Raw genomic sequence first — 23,173 nt, 5'->3', positions numbered from 1 at the left:
ATGTACCTTCATCTTACACGTTGGTTGCAGTTGCCAAGGCTTGTTGGTGCTCCTGACGGACACCGAACTCTCAACATCCGATGTGGGACTGCTTTTAAGCCGCTCCTGCTCATCCACAGCGTTACCTAGTCCACACAGCTGCAGTTTCAAGGTCACCATCAGCTTTCCTGCAATACTCCACATTGGTGGACATTCGCCTTCTGGGCCTCCTGGTCACTCCTGAGATGCTTAGACTCTGTTCCCTCTGCTTGCATGTTCTTCACATCTTGAGTTCCACCGGACACTTTAACCTTCTCCAGCAGCAGCATATTTCTGAACTCCTGCAAAGAGTTTGGCGGTTCCCGACGCCACTTCACACCTATGTGCCCGCCTTCCCTGTTGCAGGTATCCTGGTTCCTAAGATAACCACGGGTGGGATGGCTCTCCAACCTTCTATCTTCCACACGGTTTCTTCGGGGTCCACTGGGAAGAATCCTCCTTGAAAATTGCAATGCGACTTACCCATTGACTTGCATTGATCCCACGGTTGTGTTCCCAAACTGCACACAGCCTCCCGGTTACTTACCTTGGGTGGTTCCTTGGGTCCCCGGCACTTCTACGTCTTCTGGGTATAGTTCTGACTTGAGTCGTGGTTTGCATACCACTATTTTAGTATATCGTTTGGTCCGATTGCAAAGTATTGTGTGCATTATGTATATCTCTGGCTAGGAGATATCTGTATGCGTTAGTGAGTGTCTTATAATGAATACATATTTTTATAAAACACTGTGTGGTTCTTTTTCACCTAATCTAGATCTATAAGATTATGTTCTGGTAAAATAAGCTACTTTACACTCTTTCTGAACTAAGCCTGAAGGCTGCTCTCCACAGCTACCACTTAGAGAGCTTTCTAAGGTTGCCTAAGACCACTAAAACCACCATAAGGGTTGTCTGGATTGGTGCAAGGTGCCCACATATATGTGTACACCATATACCAAGACAGCTTCTCAAATCGCTCCTTTGTTCTATTTACATTGTCTTTGGTGCTTAGTTCAGTTTGCAAAAATTCTTCTTGCTTTAATTTTCACTTATTCGGGGTTTTGTTATCACAAAATGTTCTGCAATGTGACATGTGGGAAAGGATACTAATTTTGGATTGTTCATCTGTAGCTAATGCACATGTTGATTAGTTTTTCTTTAAGACAAATAATTTTCTCTCTGGTTAAGATTCTCTAAATATACCTTAACTGTATACCCACTAACAGCCTAGAGGAGATGGGATAGACTAAAAATATAACCCAGACAACAAAGAATTCTTCATCTGCGAAACCCTTGGTGGTGGCTTTTGGATTGGGAAGGGTACGGGTAAAACTTGCATTCTTATGAATACTTCTAACTGCAGATTCTTCACGTTTAGAATATTTCCAGACGTCAGACAGGTTTAAGAGAATTTTTCCATAAGCACTGTATGGCTGTGCAGTGACTCCAAAGCACCCTGAAAGTGATGGGGCAGAACACAATAAGTGCCACACCTGTGCACTGTCCTCAGTTCTATTTGTTTGCTGCCTTTTGATGCTGATTAGTAGCACTGCTTCTAGCTTTGTTGGTTCTCTGACAACTCAAAAAACCTGCTGGTGAATGATGTCCCATAACAAAAATAAGCCATGGTATTCACGCTGGGCAATGACTGCAGTAAGCAGCTGTCGGTCATGGACCCACCAAAGGAATGCCTGTAGTACTTGGGCACTGGCCACAACTGTAACTCATGCAACAAGTGTGCCTTTACGCACACTAATCTGATTTAGGGCTCGGAAATAGGCTCTGTTGCTAAACGTTAGTAGAGGTTGCAGTTAAGAGGGAGAGGTGTGGTGCTGCGGCTAGGGCGACTGACTCTGGAATCTGGGGATCATGGTTCGATACCTGGCACTGCGGCAGATTAGCCCAGCACCATGTGACTCTGGGCAATAGCTTTCTTAATCTTCCCGACGGCCCCCAGCGCCTAGAGACCCTTACGGGTGAGTGTGCGCTTTACAAAAGTGGATTATTATTATTATTATTATTATTAAAGAGAAGTCCTGCTCCTGCTATGAGTCATGGGCTCAATATCTGTCCCAAATCACAAGGCCACTGCTGTGAAAAGTCCACTTCCTCCAGTTCAGCCTCAAAAATGCCTGGAGGAACACCAAATTCACAGAAGCCCACAACTTCAGAGCCGCCTCCAACGCCCACCACCAACTCATCAGAAAAACGAGGAAAAAAGCAATTGAAGACAGAATCTCCACTCATGCTCACTCCAGCAAAGAACTCTTCAACATCATCAAGGAGTTCGCCCAACCTACCAGCGAGTCCAATGACATCCCTCCCTCACAAGACCTGTGCGACAAACTCAGCACCTTTTTCTACCACAAAATCAAGAGCATCCACGACAACTTCGAAGACAACCAACACACTGAACCCTCACCAATCACCCTGAAGCCAGCGAGCGACAACTGGACAGCCCGCACCACTGAAGACACACTGAAGATGATGAAGTGAATCCACTCCGGGGCCCCTATGGACTCCTGCCCCCACCACATTTTCAACAGAGCTGCCAAAACCATCGCACCCATGCTCTGCCACACCATCAATCGCTCCCTGGCAAACACCTCATTCCATGACGACTGGAAACACGCTGATATCAACCCCCTCTTGAAGAAACCCTCGACTGAGCCCACCGACCTCAGAAACTACAGACCCATCTCCCTGCTCCTGTTTCCAGCTAAAGTAATCGAGAAAGCCATCGACCGCCAACTCACCACATTCATCGAAGAGCACAACATCCTCGACTCCTCCCAATCCGGCTTCAGAGAAAAACACAATATGGAAACCGCCCGCCTTGCAGCAACAAACATCTCTACCTTACTGGACAAAGGAGAAACAGCAGCCCTCATCCTCCTCGACCTCTCAGCGGCGTTCAACACAGTCTCTCACCGCATCCTAATACGCAGACTCCATGACGGCGGGATCCAAGACAAGGCATTCGACTGGATCCACTCCTTCCTCTGTGGCAGAACGCAGCGGGTCAGACTCCTCCCTTTCCTCTCAGACCCTACACCTACCACCTGCGAAGTCCCCCAGGGGTCCTCCCTCAGCCCTACGCTCTTCAAAGTCTACATGGCTGCGCTCGCCCCCATTGTCAGAACCTACAGACTCAACATTGTGTCATACGCAGCCGACACCCAACTCATCCTCTCCCTATTCAACAAACCCAACACCGCCAGACACAACTTTTGAGAAGGCATGGAAGCTGCCACCAAATGGATAAAAAACAACTGCCTACAACTAAACACATCGAAACGGAAGTACTCATCATGGGCCCAAACCCAGATGCCTGGAACGACACCTGGGGGCCCCCCCGCCCTCGGAAGCCCACCCACCCCCATGGACCACGCACCCAACCTGAGAATCATCCTGGACTCAGAGCTCAAAATGGCCCTCCAGATCAACTCAGTCTCGTCGTCCTGCTTCCACACCCTCCGCCTCCTACATAAGACCTTCAAATGGATCCCCCTCGAACACAGAAAGACCGTCACTCAAGCCCTGGTCAACAGCAGGCTTGACTACGTCAACACACTCTATGCCGTAATAAACAAAAATCTCACCCACAAGCTACAGAACATCCGCAAGACTGGTCCTCAACCTGCCAAGCCAGTGCTGCAATACAGAAATGAGGGTGGTGATGAACAGAGTGTCTGAATTAAGCAGACCACTCTTACCCAGTCCAAAGATCAGGGCTTGATCCATCACCATTATTTATCTCACTGCACCATCCCAGTTCAGAACCTGGCTATATGCAAATCAGTCTGTCCCTGGCCCAGTGCATCATGGGAACAGGGCAGACTAAACTACCAAGCCAATTCTTCACCAGAAAGGAGACAAGCTACCGGAGACCGGTTTCTGGCATTTCAGCCGTCTTCGGCCCGGCTTGCTTGAATCCTGATGGTGCAGTGAGAAAGGGACTCATGTCTGAGTATACCCTGCCACACCTATAGTGGCCAAAAACGATTCAGAAATGGGGGTGGTGATGAACAGATTGTCTGAATTAAGCAGACCACTCTTACCCAGTCCAAAGATCAGGGCTTGGTCCATCACCATTATTTATCTCACTGCACCATCCCAGTTCAGAACCTGGCTATATGCAAATCAGTCTGTCCCTGGCCCAGTGCATCATGGGAACAGGGCAGACTAAACTACCAAGCCAATTCTTCACCAGAAAGGAGACAAGCTACCGGGGACTGGTTTCTGGCATTTCAGCCGTCTTCGGCCCGGCTTGCTTGAATCCTGATGGTGCAGTGAGAAACCTGCACACAATCCACTGGCTCACCATCAAAGCTAGAGTCACCTTCAAGATGATAACCCACGCTCACAAGGCTCTCCACAACACCGGACCAGCATACCTGAACAGCCGGCTCAAATTCCACGCACCCCAAAGGACCCTACGATCAGCCCAGCTCTCCTACGCTGTGGTCCCCCGCACCAGAAAGACCTGATAAGGAGGCCGCTCCTTCTCCTTCCGCGCGGCCAGTGCCTGGAATGACATTCTGCTCCACCTCAGACAGATAACATTGCTCCCCATCTTCGCAAGAAACCTCAATGCCTGGCTCTTCGACAGTCCCCCTCCTTGATGGACTGGAACCTGCGACGCCCCCTCCCCCTAACACCCCCAGCGCCTTGTGACCCATACGGGTGAGTAGTCTGGCTTAATAAACACCTGATTTTATTTGATTTGAGTCTTCAAGAAAGTCAAAATGTAGACACGAGTGTAAGACAGCCAAGCAGGACTCTACCCCATTTTTCCATGCAAAAGTCTATCGCTCTTGCAATGTCTCCTGTTTCAAAACGAATCTTGCAATTATGTCCTTGCATGCACCAGGTTTCTTAGGCGTCTGCCAACCCTGCAACAAATAGCAGATTTTTAAGAGGCCATGATGCAGACTTTTTGTGTGACTCAGGCTTTCTGTCTGGACTTTGAACCACATGGAGGCATCGGGCTTTGCACTGTCCTAGCGCTGTTGGGTCCCCACAATGTCATCTGCCTACTTGGGGCCTGCTGGCTGATTGTACTAACTCTGGCACTGATTTCTAGAGCACCGTGGTCCACTCCTATTTCTACTGAGCCAACCCTGACTCTGCCTGCATTGCTCAATGACCCGAACTGACGCTGGCCTGCTCCAGGCTTGTGTTGCACTATGAAATAATCAAAGTGCAGCCAATGGTTATACATCCGGATTTCCATAAACCGTGGGATCCTTGGGTTAACGCTACTGACTTTGGTGATTTTAAAAATTGCCAAAGTCTCCTGGCACAATAAACGTGGGCTCTGAAGGTGTGTGGGGAGGGGAGTGTAAATGTGGGGCCCTGCAGTGGCCTCCCTGATCCCAGAGGCCATACAATAAGACATTCAGTTCTCAAAGGAGACAGCACATGATCTACAGTGGTCACTGGCTGACGCCAGCCTGACCTACGGCAGACAACTCTTCCTTCTCTATCCAAAGTTCACAGTGGTGACAGATGTGTTGCTGGTGTGTTGGGGTAGAGTTTAGAGGCCTTTAGTCTCCAGCGGAGAGCCGGTTCCATATCAGTCATGAAGCCTTCCTTCCATCAGAGGGGTTCTGGTGCAGGTCCTCAAGGACATGTGGTACTATAACGTAAATGGTCTGAGAAGAAGTATGTGTTCTAGGCATATGAGCTGCAGAATTCATACTTTTGCATAGATCGCCATCTGGTGTTGGGCTTGGATGATTGCAGTTTGTTGTTGTCTTGGAAGAAGTCTTTGTAATCACGAGATAGGGGACGATAGTGCACATGGGCGTGAACTCCATCCTCAGATGATTTTTTTCCGCCATCGGGCTCGGATGTAGCTTCAGCACTCCAGATCGGTACCGTGTTCCCAAACTTTTTTGACGCACAAACCATCAAAATTTAACGGCATTGTTTTTGTTTGTGTGCCCTACGACGCGCTAACTCAGAAATACTCTGTTCCGGTCGTCGATGCGGGCCGCTAGGCCGATCGAGGCTATTCGAGCCTACGGCTAATGGAAAGAACTCCATTTAAAAAAAGCACCCAGTGTGGAGCTAAATTTCCACACAGCGACCATCACAAGGTCTGCAACCTTTGTCTCTCGCCCGAACACGAGGAAAAAGATTGCCAAACCTGTGCCTCCTTTCGATCCAAAAAGACTATCCATGATCGCCGGGCTCGACGACACGTTAAAGCGCAACGGGCTGCACAGGTGCCAGAAGACCTCTTTGATGAAGGCCCTTACGGTCCAGAGGCAGAGGATTCAGAGGAGCTAGACATTGTGTCTGAAGCTGATGACTACGGCTCTGATGACCACATCACTCTAGGTCAACGAGCGAGTACAACTGCCCCTACCTTACCTGAGAAAAAGAAGGCTCCGGTCAAAACTTCTTATGAGCACAAAGGTACCTCCTTTTATTTTGAGGCCTAAGAGGAGGGGAAAGACAAAACATACAAAAAGAACAACCTCTTATCAAGCCTGTCTGATTCCTAAAATGGGAGTGACTCTAATCAGAATATTTACTTTGCAGCATAGAAACACAGCAATTAACTTTCTTTTAACGCCTTAACTGCGGCGGTTTTTCCGCCGCGGTGCGGGCCTTCTATTGAGTGGGCGGGGCTCCGTCGGCGGCAGCCCTAGGGAGGGAGTGCTCCCGTCGACCAAAGGCCGACGGGAGCACGGAAGGGGTTAAGTATTATTTATTTATCAAAAATATTTTTATATATCAGTTTTTTTTATTTTCACGCTTTTTTAGGATTTATATTAACAAACAAATTTGTACATAAAACTAAATCACAATATTTCAATTAGAAAAAGACATTCTTTGACTTTTCTAAACAGTGATTTATGTAAAAGAAATTACTCCATCAATCTTCCATTCTCACCTTTCATTCCACTCACACATACCAGCTATCATACCACACAAACAAATTTACTATACGAACACATCTGAGCAAGGTTCCTACTCGCAAATTCTGTTTGTCATTTGTCAATAAGTTCCACATTTTAAACACAAACACAAGTCCATCAATAGGTTTATAGATCTTTTCTTGATTTGGTTCTTGAGTAGGGCTCTCAGATGCGTATCAATGGCCTATGTACGTTTCGGTGAAACCAAATTGATATCGCCTTCTTCAGGGCCAATAAAATGTACATATTCCATCTTTAGGGTAGTCTGGGGGTTTATCTGTAATAATACAATATTGTGTGTAAGGGCAATGTTCTATGCTGTACAGTAGTATAAACAGTAATTTTATTTTCATAAGCATTTACTATTTTGCCTCCCAAAGTGTGTGATCAGATTATACAAACACTCACAACTCCTGAACCACCAACATCCCGTGTTGAGAAACTAGAAAAATGTGATGGAGTTTAGTATAGAGGGTGTGGAAAAGGCACCTAAATGCTAGGCGAAAAAACATGCAAGCACAGCCCATAAGTGACAGAAATGAAAAAATATATCTAAATATAAGATGTGATAAAAGATACATACACCAAGTAAAATGGAAAACGGGGATTAAAATGATCTTGAACCTACATGTCTCTCAAGGAACTGGAAGTGTAATAGGTCCTCCAAGGTAAAGGAGCAGTCCTCACGATTTTTTGAAAAGCAAAGATGAGTCTATTTAAATGTAAATTCACAAAACCAACTAAAACCTTACAATTGACCGATACTCTAAAATGGACCCAAAAGCAACATACTAATTGCAACTCAACACATCTAATCTACATGGTCACCTGCCCCCGCAGACGTCAATATATAGGTATGACCTGCAGAAAAATCAAGTTACGAATTGGAGAACACAGGAGCAATGTCAGAATGAAGTAAAACACCACGAAGCTCTGCACACACTTCGTGGAAGCAGGACATACCTGTGATGAGTTGAGCTGGACAGTACTAGAAATGCTACAAGACCAGAACAACAACGCAGAGCAAGCTCTTTTTGAAAAAGAACAAAGGTGGGTGGACCGTCTTGGCACCCATATATCAGGGATGAATGATAATATTCCCTGGAGTCAGTTTTATTGAAAACATCTCTATTAAAAACATCTAAAACATGCACCTGAATATCAGACTTGCAAACCATTCTGATGATGGCAGGAACAACTCATCCAGTTTGGTAACTGTGATATAAAATTGGCATCATCCCACGGATGTCTGTCACTCTTTTCCCCAATGTCTAAGTGGAGTACGACTACCATAATGTAAATATATATTGATACTCTTAAATCCACCGACGAACTCTGTTTGTCAGGAACTTAAGCTAACCATAGTAGCAGGACTGTGTCCATGCCCGCTTTTGAGTTGGTTAATATTGCACCCCTTTCAAGTAAACACCAGGTCCTTGAGCCTTTATGTTTAAAAAATATAAATAAAGCATTTCGTTTTTTGAACTGGTGGAGGGAACCATCTTGGAGGGACTAACTTGTTTATATTTTAGTCCTTTTTTAGTGTCTAGACTCCTACCTAAAGACTGGTAGGCAGAGCCCGCCTGTAACCATGGGCAGAGTCAGCACATGGACTGAAAGCTGGTCCTCGTGGGTAAGAATTGTGTGAAGACGACTTTACTCGGGTAAGAAGTCCTACCTATTATATTCTAACCGAGTTGATAAATTTTTCTAGCAAAGACCACTCCTAGCGACTCTTCACTCCTGTAGAAGCCTCTAAGAACGCCTATTAAGGTATTTTTTCTGAAATTTTGCCGCGTGTGTAAATATGCACTTTATTGGAATTGGCACCCATAGAGCAGTGTAGTAATTGACAACAGTTTTTGAGCACGAACCTGTGACTGTGACACTGTCACCGTTTTTTTAAACAAGAATCGCAACTTTCTTGAAGAGACCTTGCTCTCATTGTGATGTACAATACACTGCTAGGCGCCTGAATACATGCGCGTAACAAGCGTAGCGCGTATTTGCAGCAAAGATAAATTCCCCGCGTGCTACATACTTTAAAGACTATGCTCTAATCGCAGAATGTTTGCCGCTTTTCTATCCGTGCGTGCAACCATCTCTGAGAGACCTGAATAACCAGAGTGAACCACATCCCGCTGTAAAGCGTGTAATCACAGCCAGGAGATATTCCCCGCTTTGGGACATCTTGCTTTCGATGTAATTAGGAATAGCCTGATGTATTTGACGTTTTGCCACATGCGTGCAAGTACGATATTAACAGGCATCCCCCAGTATCAAGCGCGTAAATGCATAATAACATCCCGCTTTTGTAGAACAGATGCTCGACATTAATAACACCAACGCAGTGATTTGTAGTCTAACTACAGAAGTCTGTCACTACAGGGACCCTGCACTCTTAGCATTCCACTCCTACCCCACCAATAAGCACGAATTGCACAAGTAGCCTCCTCTCTGTGTTTAGAGCCTTGAAACCTGTTTTCCCCTGCCCTCCTTCCTTCTCACTATTAATGTATCTACAATTAGGTGCATACCTTTTACTAGTAATTCTAGTCTGTGTGCTTTAAGAAAAGTATTATGCCTACTCACCGCATTTAACATACCATAATATAGTGTATTGGTTTGTGTTCCCACATTATAGGTGACTGTATAAGAAATTCCATAATAGCTATAGGAACCTACACAAGTTGTGTAAGTACCTTCTGTGTATGTAGTTTTGTCTTTTTGTCCTGACGAAAGCTCTACAGACCCGGCTGGGCTCATAGAGCTGAAACATGTTGACGCATCCATATATATATAGATATATGGTAATCTAGTTGCCCGATTACATATATATCGAATTTTTTAACAACCGTGCCAACCTTTTCATTAAAAATTCTTTTTGGGTGACACTGTTTTTATATTTTTCCCTTTCCTATTATTTCTGGACACTTCTACCTGGACCAGAGGACGCCTGACGGGGCGGATAAAAGATACACCGCATCGACTAAATCAGGCTGTCTATGAGGGTTTTCAAAGACTAACCGAAGGTTTAGTAGACACCAGTGTCAATTCCCTTTTGATTATTTCAGAGTCTATTTATAGGACAGACATTTTGGGGAATTAGTTATTAATGTTTATGTCTGTACCTATTGCTAAAAATTGAGTAATGGATTAATCCTGCTTACCCTTAATAGATTTTAGTCTTCTATGAAAAAGGTCTGTGGTGCCAAATTAAAGGCCACTTCAAGCAAGGTGTCTAAGATCTGCTCCAGACTAGCAATAGTATCTTTGGGCATACGCTAACCCTTAAGATGCAGGACACTCAGCCTTTTATAGACTTTAGGCTTTTATTTATCTTTTAAGTATATGCCGATTTTTTTAGCATCCACAGTAACAGCATATCTTTATCATTGTAGATTGGCTCCTTACGAATATCAAATTCCAGAAGGTTGTGAATTTTCAAAATACAATAACAAATATCTTATGAGGACATCGAGATACCATCAGACCTAGTTTTAAACTAAGTAAGATCCTTTTAGGAATTACAGCTTCTACAAGGACTATAACTATATAATAGTCCTAATAATTACTAAACAATTCCTATATTACAGGCTGCAGATGGAGCTACTACAACCTCAGAAATTGGATAAATAGAATTGCTTAAGTTGGGTAAGCAGGATTAATCCATTACTCCATTTTTGCAATAGGTACAGACATAAACATTAGAAACTAATTCCCCAAATGTATGTCCTATAAATAGATTCATCTTTGCTTCTCAAAAAATCATGAGGACTGCTCCTTTATCTTGGAGGACCATTTACTCCTCCAGTTCCTTGAGAGACATGTAGGTTCAAGATCATTTTAATCCCTGTTTTCCGTTTTACTTGGTGTATGTATCTTTTATCACATCTTATATTTAGATATATTTTTCATTTCTGTCACTTATGGGCTGTGCTTGCATGTTTATTCACCTAGCATTTAGGTGCCTTTTCAACACCCTCTATACTAAACTCCATCACATTTTTCTAGTTTCTCAACAGAGTATGTTGGTGGTTCAGGAGTGATGAGTGTTTGTGTAATCTTATCACACACTTTGGGAGGCAAAATAGTAAATGCTCTTGATAATAGAATTACTGTGTTTACTACTGTACAGCATAGAACTTTGCCCTTACACATAATATTGTATTATTACGAATAACCCCCAGACTACCCTAAAGATGGAATATGTTCATTTTATTGGCCCTGAAGGTGATATCAATTTGGTTTCACCGAAACGTACGTAGGCCATTGATACGCATCTGAGAGCCCTACTAAAGAACAAAGTCAAGAAAAGAACTATCTATAAAGAAATTGATAGACATGTATTTGTGTTTAAACTGTGGAACTTTTTGAGAAATGACAAACCGAATTAGGGAGTAGGACCCTTGCTCAGATGTGTTTTTATTGTAAATTTGTTTGTGTGGTATGATAGCTGGTGAGTGGAATGAAAGGTGAGAATGGAAGATTGATGGAGTAATTTCTTTTGAGGGTTATCAAAACATAAATCACTGTTTAGAAAAGTCAAAGAAAGTCTTTTTCTAATTGAAATAATAATGTGATTTAGTTTTATGTACAAATTTGTTTAATATAAATCCCCAAAAAGTGTCAAAATAAAATAACTGATCAATAAATATTTTTTTGATAAATAAACAATACTTGAAAGCTAATTTCTGCGTTTCTATGCTGCAAGGTAAATATTCTGAGTAGAGTCACTACCATTTTAGGAATAAGACAGGCTTGATAAGAGGTTATTCTTTTTGTATTCTGTTCAAAACTTCACCTGAAGGCCTTATTCGTGACCGAATGAAATCTTCAGAAGCTCCTCCTCCAGACCCAGCTCCTAAGACAAAGGAAAAGCCTTCTGGCAGCTAGGGACTGAGCAAGCTGCATATCAGTGCCCAAAAAGCACAGTCTGTTCCGAAATCTAAAATACAGCCTACTCCCATTACCTCCAAAAAGGCCTCAGCATTGAGCTCTTCGGCACCAAAAGACAAGAAGGCCTCGGATCCGAACAAACCCCAAAAACCTTCGGATCTGAAAAAATTACAGACTCGACATCCAAGCCAAAGGAGCAAAAAACCCCTTCTAAGGCTCCAGAGCAGAAATAAAAACCACGTTCGGAACTGAAAAAATCGGCACCGAAAGGAGACTCCAACCAGGAAGAACGGTTTAAATCAGATCCTATCGATCCAAAACAAAAAACGTTGCATGTGGACCCTAAAACAGGCCACATTGTCAGTCTCCCCATCAACAAGAGGAAATTCTACACCTCACACTCTCCTGGGGTGCCTGTGAAGAAAAGAGGTTGCAACTTCACCCCTACAACCCTCTTTTCCTGTTCTTCCCACTAAGCCTTTATCTACTGAAAAGTCTCCCATACACTCTCCTAGACTCTCTCCACACTCACCGCCACCACAGGAGGAGGATGATGTAGGGGACGGGGGTGGACATAATGACCCTTTAAATAACACTGATGATGATTCTTTGGTAGTGTCCAATGCAAGAAAATGTGACAATTCTCAAACTTCGGATGATGCTCCACCTCCAGACAAAGAGTCTAAACTACTAGAAGCTTCAAGGAAACAAGTTGCCTCCCAGGCAGCTAATCACTTGAGGGTAGCTAATGCACAAGTACTGCTTGTCAGGTTTGATGAGCTTGAGAACCTAATTGAGCATTTACCTGACCAATACAACACCACAGCCCATGATCTGGTCCAGGAGGGCAAGTTAATTACAAATGCAGGCCCTTGATGCAGCTGACACCGCATCTAGATCTGTCAACATCAGTGTCTTACTACGCAGCCATGCATGGTTGCGCATTTTTGGTTTTAAACAAGAAGTGCAAACTACCATCTTGAGTCAGCCGTTAGACCAAGAACACCTGTTTGGCCCAGCTGTAGACACAGCTTTAGAAAAAATGAAAAAAAGACATGGATACTGCTAAATCTATTGGAGCATTGCAGTCTCTATCAACATGAGGCTCCTTTTCTCGCCCCTTATATAGGGGTGCATCCAAAAACATCAGCACAGACACTGCTTCCTCCTCCTACAAAAGTCCCACACAAACATCTCCCAACAGGGGATGTTTCAGAGGTGGGTACTGAGGAAATAATAACAAAGAGAGTGGCCGAGGTATCAACAATGGTACCTTCCCCACTACCAAACAATCACTTCCCTCTTCTCCTTCCAGACCATTTCACTCCGGTCAGAGGAAGACACTCACAGTTCCTACCTGTCTGGAACTCCTTCACTACAGACAAGTGGGTAAGACAAATTATCCAGTATGGTTACCGCCTGGAACTTACTGCAACCTCCAAACCCCCTCTCCGCCCCCCCCCCCCCCCCCCCAATACCGCCCAAACAGCGTCCCATGTCCACGTCGCATCTAACGCTCTTCAAACAGGAAGCTCACTGCTTCAAAAGCATGCAATAGAACCAGTTCCCCTACAGCATCAAGGGACAGGGGTTTACTCCCTGTACTTTCTAATCCCCAAAAAGGACGGTACTCTCAGACCAATGCTGGACATCAGACCTCTCAATTTCTACATACATTCAGATCACTTACACATGATCACTCTTCAACAAATCCTTCCACTACTTCAATAAGATTTGAAGGATGCCTACGTCCATATTCCTATGCACCCTGCTCACAGGAAATATCTAAGGTTCACAGTGAACACCCAGCACTATCAATTCAAGGTTCTCCCATTCGGAGTAACCACAGCCCCCAGGATCTTCACAAAGTGTCTTGCTTGCGGTAGTAGCCGCACACTTGCGGAGACAACAGATTCATGTGTTTCCATACCTGGACGCTTGGCTCATAAGCCAAGTCACACAGCCAATATGTTCACCACACATACAAAACAATGCAGCTGCTCCACGACCAGGGGTTCACAATAAACCTCACCAAGTTCCATCTACAGCCCTCCAACCTATATCAGTATCTAGGGGCCACAAGAGATACTGCCAAAGCTCTGGCATCCCCCAAACCAGCCAGGATAGCCAGTATGCAGACTCATCACAAAATTCCAACCCCAACACTCCCTACCAGCTTGAGCGTTCATGCAGCTCATAGGAATGATGGCCTCTTGCATTTTCATAGTGCCTCATGCAAGACCTCAGATGCTCCCTTTATAGGGATACTTAGCACGTCAGTGGAACTCGGCTCAAGGTCAGCTTTCAGATCTGGTGTTGGTGGACAGCCGCACACATTGCTCTCTGCTGTGGTGGAACAGACAAAACCTTTCCCAAGGGAGGCCATTCCTAGACCCAGTTCTACAAATAGTGCTAACAGCGGACGCATCACTCACCGGCTGGGGAGCCCATCTCCGAAACCTCACAACTCAGGGCAGGTGGACCTCTCAACAAAAAGTGCTCCACATCAATCACCTAGAATTACTAGCAATTTTTCTAGCATTAAAATTATTCCAACTACGTCTCATCAACAAGACTGTCCTTGTGCGCACGGACAATATGACTGCAATGTATTATATACAGAAACTAGGAGGAACACATTCTTAGCAACTCTCTCAACCAGTGCAAAGCATATTGAGATGGGCCATTCCACCAAACCTATATCTTCTAGCAGAACATCTTCCAGGAGTCCACAATCAGATTGTGGATCTGCTAAGTAGTCAGACACGGCAGATACACAAATGGGAACTTCATCCTCAAGTTCTTCAACCATTGTTCAAAATGTGGGGCCACCCAGACATAGATCTGATCGCCACAAACACAAAATGCCCAACCTTTGCCGCCAGGTTTCCACACCCGTTGTCCATGATTTCAATGAACTGGTCAGGCAGATTTACGTATGCGTTTCCGCCACTCCCACTCATTCTGCTAGTAGTACGCAAGCTCAAACAGCACTCTCTCAAGATGTTCCTAGTTGCTCCTACATGGACCCGGCAACCATGGTTCAAAACACTCCTTGAACTCTCAATATCTCCACACCAAAAACTACGGCTCTCCCCAAAGCTGCTTACGCAGAACCTTGGAGAGATACAGCATCCAGATCCAAATGCACTGAATCTATCAATTTGGCTTCTGAAGTCCTAGAGTTTTGTTACCTCAACCTCCCACCAGACTGTATGAACATTATTAAAGAAGCCAGACACCCTACTACTAGAGCTTGCTATGTAGCCAAATGGAAAAGCTTTGTCATTTACTGCAACAACAACAAAATTGACTTGCTAGTTGCTTCAACTCAGAACATTATTTGCAGCATCTACAAAGATGTAATCTAGCATACACATCCATACTATTACATCTTGCTGCCCTTGCCGCTTACCTGCAAAACAGGCAACATTTGTCTTTGTTGAGGGTACCCGCTATCAAAGCGTTCATGGAAGGCCATAAAAGAATAATTCCTCCCACAATACCACCCTCTCTGCTGTGGAATTTAAACATTGTCCTTACTAGGCTCTTAGGGTCCTCCATTTGAACCTCTACTCAAATGCGAACTTCAGTTCCTTACATGGAAAGTAGCTTTCCTTGTCCCAATCACCTCTCTCAGGAGAGTAAGTGAGATCCAGACTTTAGTCCTACAAGAACCATTCTTAGAAATACATCGTAACAAGGTGGTTCTTAGAACAAATCCAACATTCCTTCCCAAAGTCATCTCTGCTTTTCATCTTAATCAATCTATAGAGTTACCCTTTTTTTCCCAAATCCAGATTCCGTAGCAGAAAGAGCTCTTCACACACTTGATGTTAAAAGAGCTATACTTTATTACATTGACAGAACTAAACCTTTTAGAAAGACAAACCAACGGTTTGTAGCTTTTTCTCCACCTCAAAAAGGAAACCCCGTCTCCAAAGCTGGAATTGCCAGGTGGATGGTCAAATGCATTCAAATACACTACCAATTCCCCCTAGAGCGCATCCAAAAGCGCAAACTAGGAGCTTCCATGTCATTCTTGGGGAACATTCGCTTAGATGACATTTGTAAGGCAGCAACATGGACTATGCCACATACTTTCACCAAACACTATTGTGTAGACGTGCAGGCAAAACAGGCTTCTGTAGGCTAGGCTGTTCTTAAAATACTTTTTCAAACCACTGCAACAGATACAGGTGACCACCGCTAAGGGAGAGCACTGCTACACAGTCTATGCAAAAGTATGAATTCTGCAGCTCATGCCTTGAACAGAAAATGCTACTACCAGTATGCATCTGTTCTAGGCATGTCGAGCTGTAGAATATCATACGCCCACCCGCCTCCCCGGAACCCATATCTGTTCCAGTGCCATCTTACTTAAATACACTCACATGGACATCTTTTATGTTTCTACCAAACTCTATCCTTTCCCACCATGGCGAAAAACAATCTGAAGATGGAATTGATGCCCATGCGCACTATCGTCCAATGGAGGAGTAGCCTATCTCGTGACTACAAAGACTTCTTCCAAAACAACAAGGTGCAATCATCCGAGCCCAACACCAGATGGCGATCTATGCAACAGTATATTCTGCAGCTCTACATGCCAAGAACACATGCACACTGGTAAGTAGCATTTTCCTTTCTTTGAGTGAGATTACAATCCCTGGTATACTAATCTTACTGTTTTTTTTTTTTAGGTTTAGCATATATCTGTGAAGGTTTGAAAGAGCAGCGCAAAGGGCTTATCACGCTGGTGCTATGGAACAACCAGCTGACTCACAGTGGAATGACATACTTGGGTATGACGTTGGTGAGTACAGCTCGTTTAACTGGTTTAACTCGTTTAGCTCGTTTAACTGAGTTTAACGTGAGTACTGCTCGTTTAACTGTTTGTTTTCAAAGCCTGCCCTACTCCCATGTTTGCTTCTGCTGCAGGGATGTTGTTTGCCTTGGCTAGGATTCTGCAGATTCATTGGGAGTTTGATAATCTATGATCATTGAGGAGGCTCTTAATACCTTGGGACAACATTTAAACTCAAGTCTCTTGATGTCTGACATACAAGAAAGTCTTTGCCAATGGGCTTTTACTTTCACCATCATAACAGGATACATTTTTGCATTTCAATTGAAGTAAAGATGATGCTCATGAAGAAGAAACATTTTCATTGTAAAGTGCACTGTTAGTGAGGATAGCCAAGTGTGACAGTGCAGAAATAACTTTTTTTACCCCTTGGACAAGGTCAGTATGGGACCGTAGAAAAGATAGAAATCCATTATCTTGGGCAACACCAGTTAGTATTTTGATGTGTAAGGCCAACAATGCCCTCGACAGTTAGTGCAACTGTGGAGCATTATTATTTCTTCACAAAGATCTTTGACAAGGCTTAAGGAATTGTAACCTATCTCTTCTACCCGCCCCCCAACAGTCGTATGTGTGTGTAAATTATAAAACAAGCATTGGCATAGCCAATAGGTCTCGCCTTTAGGACATTTTAAGTGTTTAGTCATGCAACAGTTGATGTTGCACCAAGTTGTGCAGCATAATTAAATACTTATAATTTCTCAAACGTGAGACCTATTGGCTATGCCAGTGCTTGTGTTATCGTTGTTTTTTCACTGAAAGGGAAAAACTGAATTCTTTTCTTTAAAATGACCTAAAAAGAATTAATTAAACACTGCTTTTCTTCATGGTAGTTTCTTTATACAGGGATTTATTCTTTAGAATGTTTTCTTACCGACATAATCCTAAATAAAAGTCTAGTTGCCCTGGTTAGAAGTCTACAGAAGCAGCCTGAAATGTACAATCGGATTTTGTTCTGCAAAAGTGACCAGCAGATATGAACAGTCAACGTCTGAAATAGTGTGAAACATTTATTCCCATTTTGTTAACAGCTACCCTGCCTGGGTTGCAGCATTTTATTTAAAGAGTCATAGTGCATTAAACTGGTCTGGAAATCAGAATAACTATTGCAAATGCATTATATATCCTTAAAATGTCAAAAGATTAATTTCACATTCACCCTACTACTTAAATATTGAGAAAGGAAAACTAGTATGAAAAACAAGAACGGGAAATACCTTTTTTTAAGCAGAACTCCTTAAAAATCACACGTTGAACCCTGTGAACAGACGTCCTGTAATCTTTCTTGTGGCGACTTCAAATGATTACAGCACACAAATGATAGTTTTGACTGAAGGTGGCGATAGGTGACCACGTCCAGAAATTACTATCAGTAATATCCACAATTTGGAATTATCCAAAAGTGTGATAAGGGACACACGCAAAGATTGCAGCATCTGAAAAACATATTATGCAGCAGGAATGGTAAAATTATGGGACGCGCACTGGGGAGGAATGCCATCCCACAAAAACCAGATCCCTAAAATGTTTTAAAAAGCAGTGCAAGAGTGAGTGAATAACTAAGGCTAAGGCTTTGAAAGTAAAGCGGATATTTCAAAGCATATTTACTAAGGCCGATATTTTAAAACAATGTGGATATAAGGCTAACATTTGTCAGAAGCACATTGACTAATGCTGATAGGTGCGTAAGTGTATGCGTGCACGGGCAGTCTTCTCTTTTTCAAAGCACATACTCTTGCTTGTGGCGCGCCGCTGCGCACTCCCGCAAGGCGTATGCCTCCACAAGCACGCGTATGGGCTTGGAAAAAGAGCTGCATGACGGCTAACGGTCTCCTATGCAGTGCATGCGCACTGTTTAGGCGAGACCTAAAAAAAATATATATATGTGTGTGTGCACCTGAGCTAACTATAACTTACGCCCACACAATGCACTGCTTATGACTTCACATATTACATCACTCATGACCTGGTCAGTGACATCACTGATTGTACTGATCTCAAATGTTATCAAGTGAGTATAAGTGTTTATAAGTGTTAAGCATATATACTAACCAACTATAAACGTTACATTACTATACTAGGTGCACTACTACTCAGTGATACTACATCTAACATAAATTATGTTGCTTGTATCCTGGTGTGTAAGTGACTGTATGGGTTTTCAAGGGGGTGTGTGAGTAGCTGTGTGGTTGAGAGATTCTGCCTCAGTGGCTGTATGGGTGAGTGAGTGGGTGTGTGAGTGGCTGTATGGATGAGTGACTGGCTGTATGGATGAGTGACTGGCAGTGTGAGTGGCTCCATGGGTAGGTAAGTGGGTGTATAGTGACTGTATGGGTGAGTGGGTGGGTGTATGAATGGTTGTATGAGTGAGTGACTCAGTGAATAAGTCGCTGTATGGATAAGTGAGTGGATGTTTGAGTGGGTGTTTGGTTATGTGAGTTGTTGTGTGAGGGGCTGTATTAGAGTGTCTCTGTGAATGGCTGTATGGGTGCCTGAGCTGATGAATGTTTTTATGGATGTGTGAATTGGTATGCAAGTGGTTTTGTGGGTGGTTGTGTGGGTGTGAGTGTTAGTGTTTGTATGTGTGAGTGGGTGTGTGAGGGACTGTGTAGGTAAATAAGTGGGTGTGTAAGTAGCAGCATGGCTATATGAGTGGCTGTAGAGGTTAGTGACTGGTTGCATTAGTGGCTGTAAGGGTGAGTGAATGGTTGTGTGTGGCTATACGAGTGTGTGGAATGCTGTGTGTGGATGCCTCTATGGAGGAGTGAGTGGGTATATGAGTACCGATATGAGTCAGTAAATGGGTATGTGAGTAACTGTGTGGGTGTACGTGGGCATACAAGAAGGTGTATGGAGGTGTAATTGGGTGCGAGTGGTTCTGTGGATGTCGTCTCGGGTAACTATAACTGCTGAATTTCAATGGTCTTGTACAAGTAAAATCTGAGCCTAACTATAAGGTTCACTGAAAATAAAGTTAACAAGTACGTTATAGTTAGGCTCAAATTTCACCTGTACAAAACAAGTGAAATTCAGCAGTTATAGTAACCTGAGCTAACTAACTTATACCCAATACACTGCTTATGACTTCACATATTACATCACTCTGATATAGTCAGTGACATCATTAATGACATCATCCATTAAGTGTGAGTGTTTTGTAAATGTTTGAGTGTTATGTATAGTAAGCAACTACATTACTTAAATTAGTATAGTTTGTGTACTAGTAGTGAGTGATACCATTTCTAACCAATATTATGTAAGTGGCTGTGTGATAGTGTGTATCTGTATGTGAGTGGGTTTCTGAGTGGCTGTATGGGTGTGTGAGTGGCTGTATGGGGAAGAGAGTTGGCTGAGTGACTAGCCATATGGGTGAGTGAGTGGCTGTTTGAGCGGCTATATAAGTGAGAGTGGATGTGTGAGAGGTTGTGTGGGTGAGTGAATATATTTGTTAGTGTGTGTATGAGTGGTTGTATGGATAGATGACTGAGTGGGTGTATCAGTGGTGTATGGGTGAGTGAGTGGGTATGTGGAAGGCATGTAAGGGTTAATGATGGGGTGTGTAAGTGGCTGTATGGGTGAGTGATTGGGTGCATAAGTATTGTATGGCTGAGTGAATGAATGGGAGTGTCTGTATATGTGAGTATGTGGTTGTGTCAATTACTGTATAGGTGTGTGAGTACGTGTTTGTATCTGTGTGGGTGTGAGTGCGTTAGTGGCTGTATGAGTGACTATTGGTTAGTGAGTGGGTGTGTGAGTAGCGGTATGGGTATGTGAGTGGGTGTGTAAGTGTATGTCTAAATGACTGGATGTGTCAGTGGCTATATGGGTTAGTTAGCAGTTGTGTACATGGCTGTATAAGTGAGTGGCTCCATGGATCAGTGAGTGGGTGTATGAGTACTTGTAAGGGTCTGTGAATAGGTGCAGGAGTGGTTGTGTGGCTGTGTGTAGATGTATGAGAGAAATGGGTGTATGAGTGGTTCTGTGGATGTCATTAGTGATGTCATTTGAGATGTCATCAGTGATGTCACCGACCATGTCATACGTGATGTAATATGTGAGGTCATAAGCAGTGTATTGGGCATTAGTTCTAGTTAGCTCAGGTAATTACAACTGCTTAATTTCACCGATTTTGTACAAGTGAAATCTGATCCTACATGTAATGTCCCTGTAACCTTTGGTTGGAGGCATGTGAGCTGTAGATCACATGCTTTGCATAAGATTGTCATCTAGTGTTGAGTCCAGATGTTTGCACTTTGTTTTTCTTGGAAGAAGTTTTCCTAGTCACGCGGTAGGGGACTCCTCCCTTAGGTGATAGTGCGCATGGTCATCGACTCCATCTTCAGATGTTTTTTTTCCGCCATCGGGTTCGGATGTATCTCGCTGCTCTCCTGTTCGACATTGATCCTTCTCAGTGTGTATTCCACTCACACTCAACGGTATTGTTTCCATTCACTTGCCCCTTTCTTTGCGAGTCGTGATTCCTGAAGAAAACTCGATCTGTAAGCTTGTGGTAGGCCGTTCAGGCAGTCGATGGAACAAATTCCTTCAAGTTCTGTCCTCTGTGCCACGAGAAGTACCCGCGCACCGACTCTCACAAGGTGTGCAATTTGTGTTTGTCTCTTGACCAAAGAGAAGACCCCTGCAACGCATGCCAATCTTTTCGCTCCAAAAAGACACTTTGCGATGTTTGGCCCGACTACTTGACATGCACAAACAACAAGCAGGTTCCGTTCCGGACCTCTTCCGACCTCAAGCGGAAGAGGTGGAAGGCTGCGAACCCATTGGAGCCGGTGAGGAACAGGAAGACACCTTTGTTTCTGAAGATAGCTCCGATGAGGATGAAGACATCCGGCAGTGACAACTTTCCGTGAGTACAGCCCCTACCTCGCCCCACCTTCCACTTCTATCATAGAAGTTGGCTCTGCACCAACCTACGCCCTTTGGCTCCGGTGAGCGCATTGAACAAGCTTCTGAAGCCCCGCCTTCGGGCTCTGCACCGAAGCATACTAAAAAGCCTTCCTGCTCCGAAATGCCCCATGCTGAATCGGGCAACGAGCCAAAGACTTTCGGAGCCAAAGAAAGTCTGCCACCGAACATTATCAGTCGGCACCAAAACAAACTTTGGATCCGAAAACCCCGGCCTAGAAACCATTGGCGCCAAAGCATTCAGAGCCAAACACACAGACGCACATGTCACCAAAAAAACATGTTTTCGGTGATCCAATTGACAAACCGTATCCAACACAAACAATCCTGGCTATACTCCCAAAGACTGGACATATCACCACTAAAGTGACTTTAAAAAGGTGCTGCTACAGAAGAGATATGCCACATACCTTTGAAGAAGAGCACAGTTGGGACAAATCCTTCCCCTCCTCCTCTTCCTTCACCTTCTCTACCAAGGACTATGCCTGTGCAAACTTCACCTGAGCACTCACCACCATTTTCTTAAATCACTGTTCGCTTGACGTAGGCCCGCAGCGTAGATTTGCAGCACCTACCTCATTACGCGGCTTAACACAGGGGAGCTACTGTCTACGCATTAACCAGTGATGAGACTTTACTCGACTTAGGGGACTAGTGAGCATATGCACTCCCGCCTATGTTGCCACGTTGGCTCTGTGATATTACTACTGCTTTTGAGGAGGGGTAACCGTTTTCGCATGTAAAGTGTGAGTAAGGGCTTTTTTCATTACATCAGACACTGCCCCACCACTTCGAACCTCCACCATGTACAGTCTTTATAACCAGTGATTACCCATTGTCTACTGATTGTTTTCATCCTTTTACAGTCCATACGCGTAGGAGCTAAGCCCTATGTGTCGACCACCGGGTACTGTTGAAGCCTGGATACTTGACACGTTTAGGTGAGTCCCGCCCGGTTTTTCTGCTGCTTCTTCTTTGATTCACCACAGGGGCGTGTAACCACCATAGCTCACTGTGGGAGTTCACCACTTTGTTTTTATGTATTTTATTGTCCTCCAGCGATATGTCGCTCACCACAAATACTTTAGATCGGAGTTTGGAGTCACCACATGGTCTATGCCTATAATTGTCTGTAATCTTTCATGCCTGAAAGTTGTTCCTTCTTTCTCCCATTACAGGCAGATCCAGGTTATTACAGGTACATCCACATATTTGATACTTACCCTTCTTTGGCTAAAATTGATGGCCAATAATTTTAAAGTGTGGATAGTTTCTGTTTCTTGAGTAAAATGACATAACGTGAGAAACATGTTGACCTTTATTTCTAAAAAACGGACACACTAATAGGAGACATTATATAAATGCCCTGTTCACTGTTTTTAATTTGGGTAGGAGACCTCCAGAATGAAATAATCAACGCCAGGTATTCCCACCAGCCCTATATTAACATACCTACACATCTACACACTTCTGGCCCCACACCAGCACTTCACCATACGGCTGTTGGATAAAAGATCTCCAACAAAGTGCC

At 43.9% G+C, this 23,173-nt stretch overlaps 1 protein-coding gene across 1 annotated transcript in view; it reads left to right on the top strand.

The window, feature by feature from the left end:
• The window catches only part of PPP1R37 (protein phosphatase 1 regulatory subunit 37), a 682,383-nt gene that overhangs the window by 322,916 nt on the left and 336,294 nt on the right, over nt 1–23,173 (top strand). Inside the window, exon 8 of the mRNA XM_086938453.1 lies at nt 16,553–16,665. Coding sequence (XP_086794579.1) covers nt 16,553–16,665 — 113 coding nt within the window. The remainder of the gene's footprint in view (nt 1–16,552; nt 16,666–23,173) is intronic.

This window comes from Lissotriton vulgaris, chromosome 9, assembly GCF_964263255.1.
Source record: "Lissotriton vulgaris chromosome 9, aLisVul1.2, whole genome shotgun sequence".
Lineage (NCBI taxonomy): Eukaryota > Metazoa > Chordata > Amphibia > Caudata > Salamandridae > Lissotriton > Lissotriton vulgaris.
This window is presented reverse-complemented; position numbering and strand designations above follow the sequence as displayed.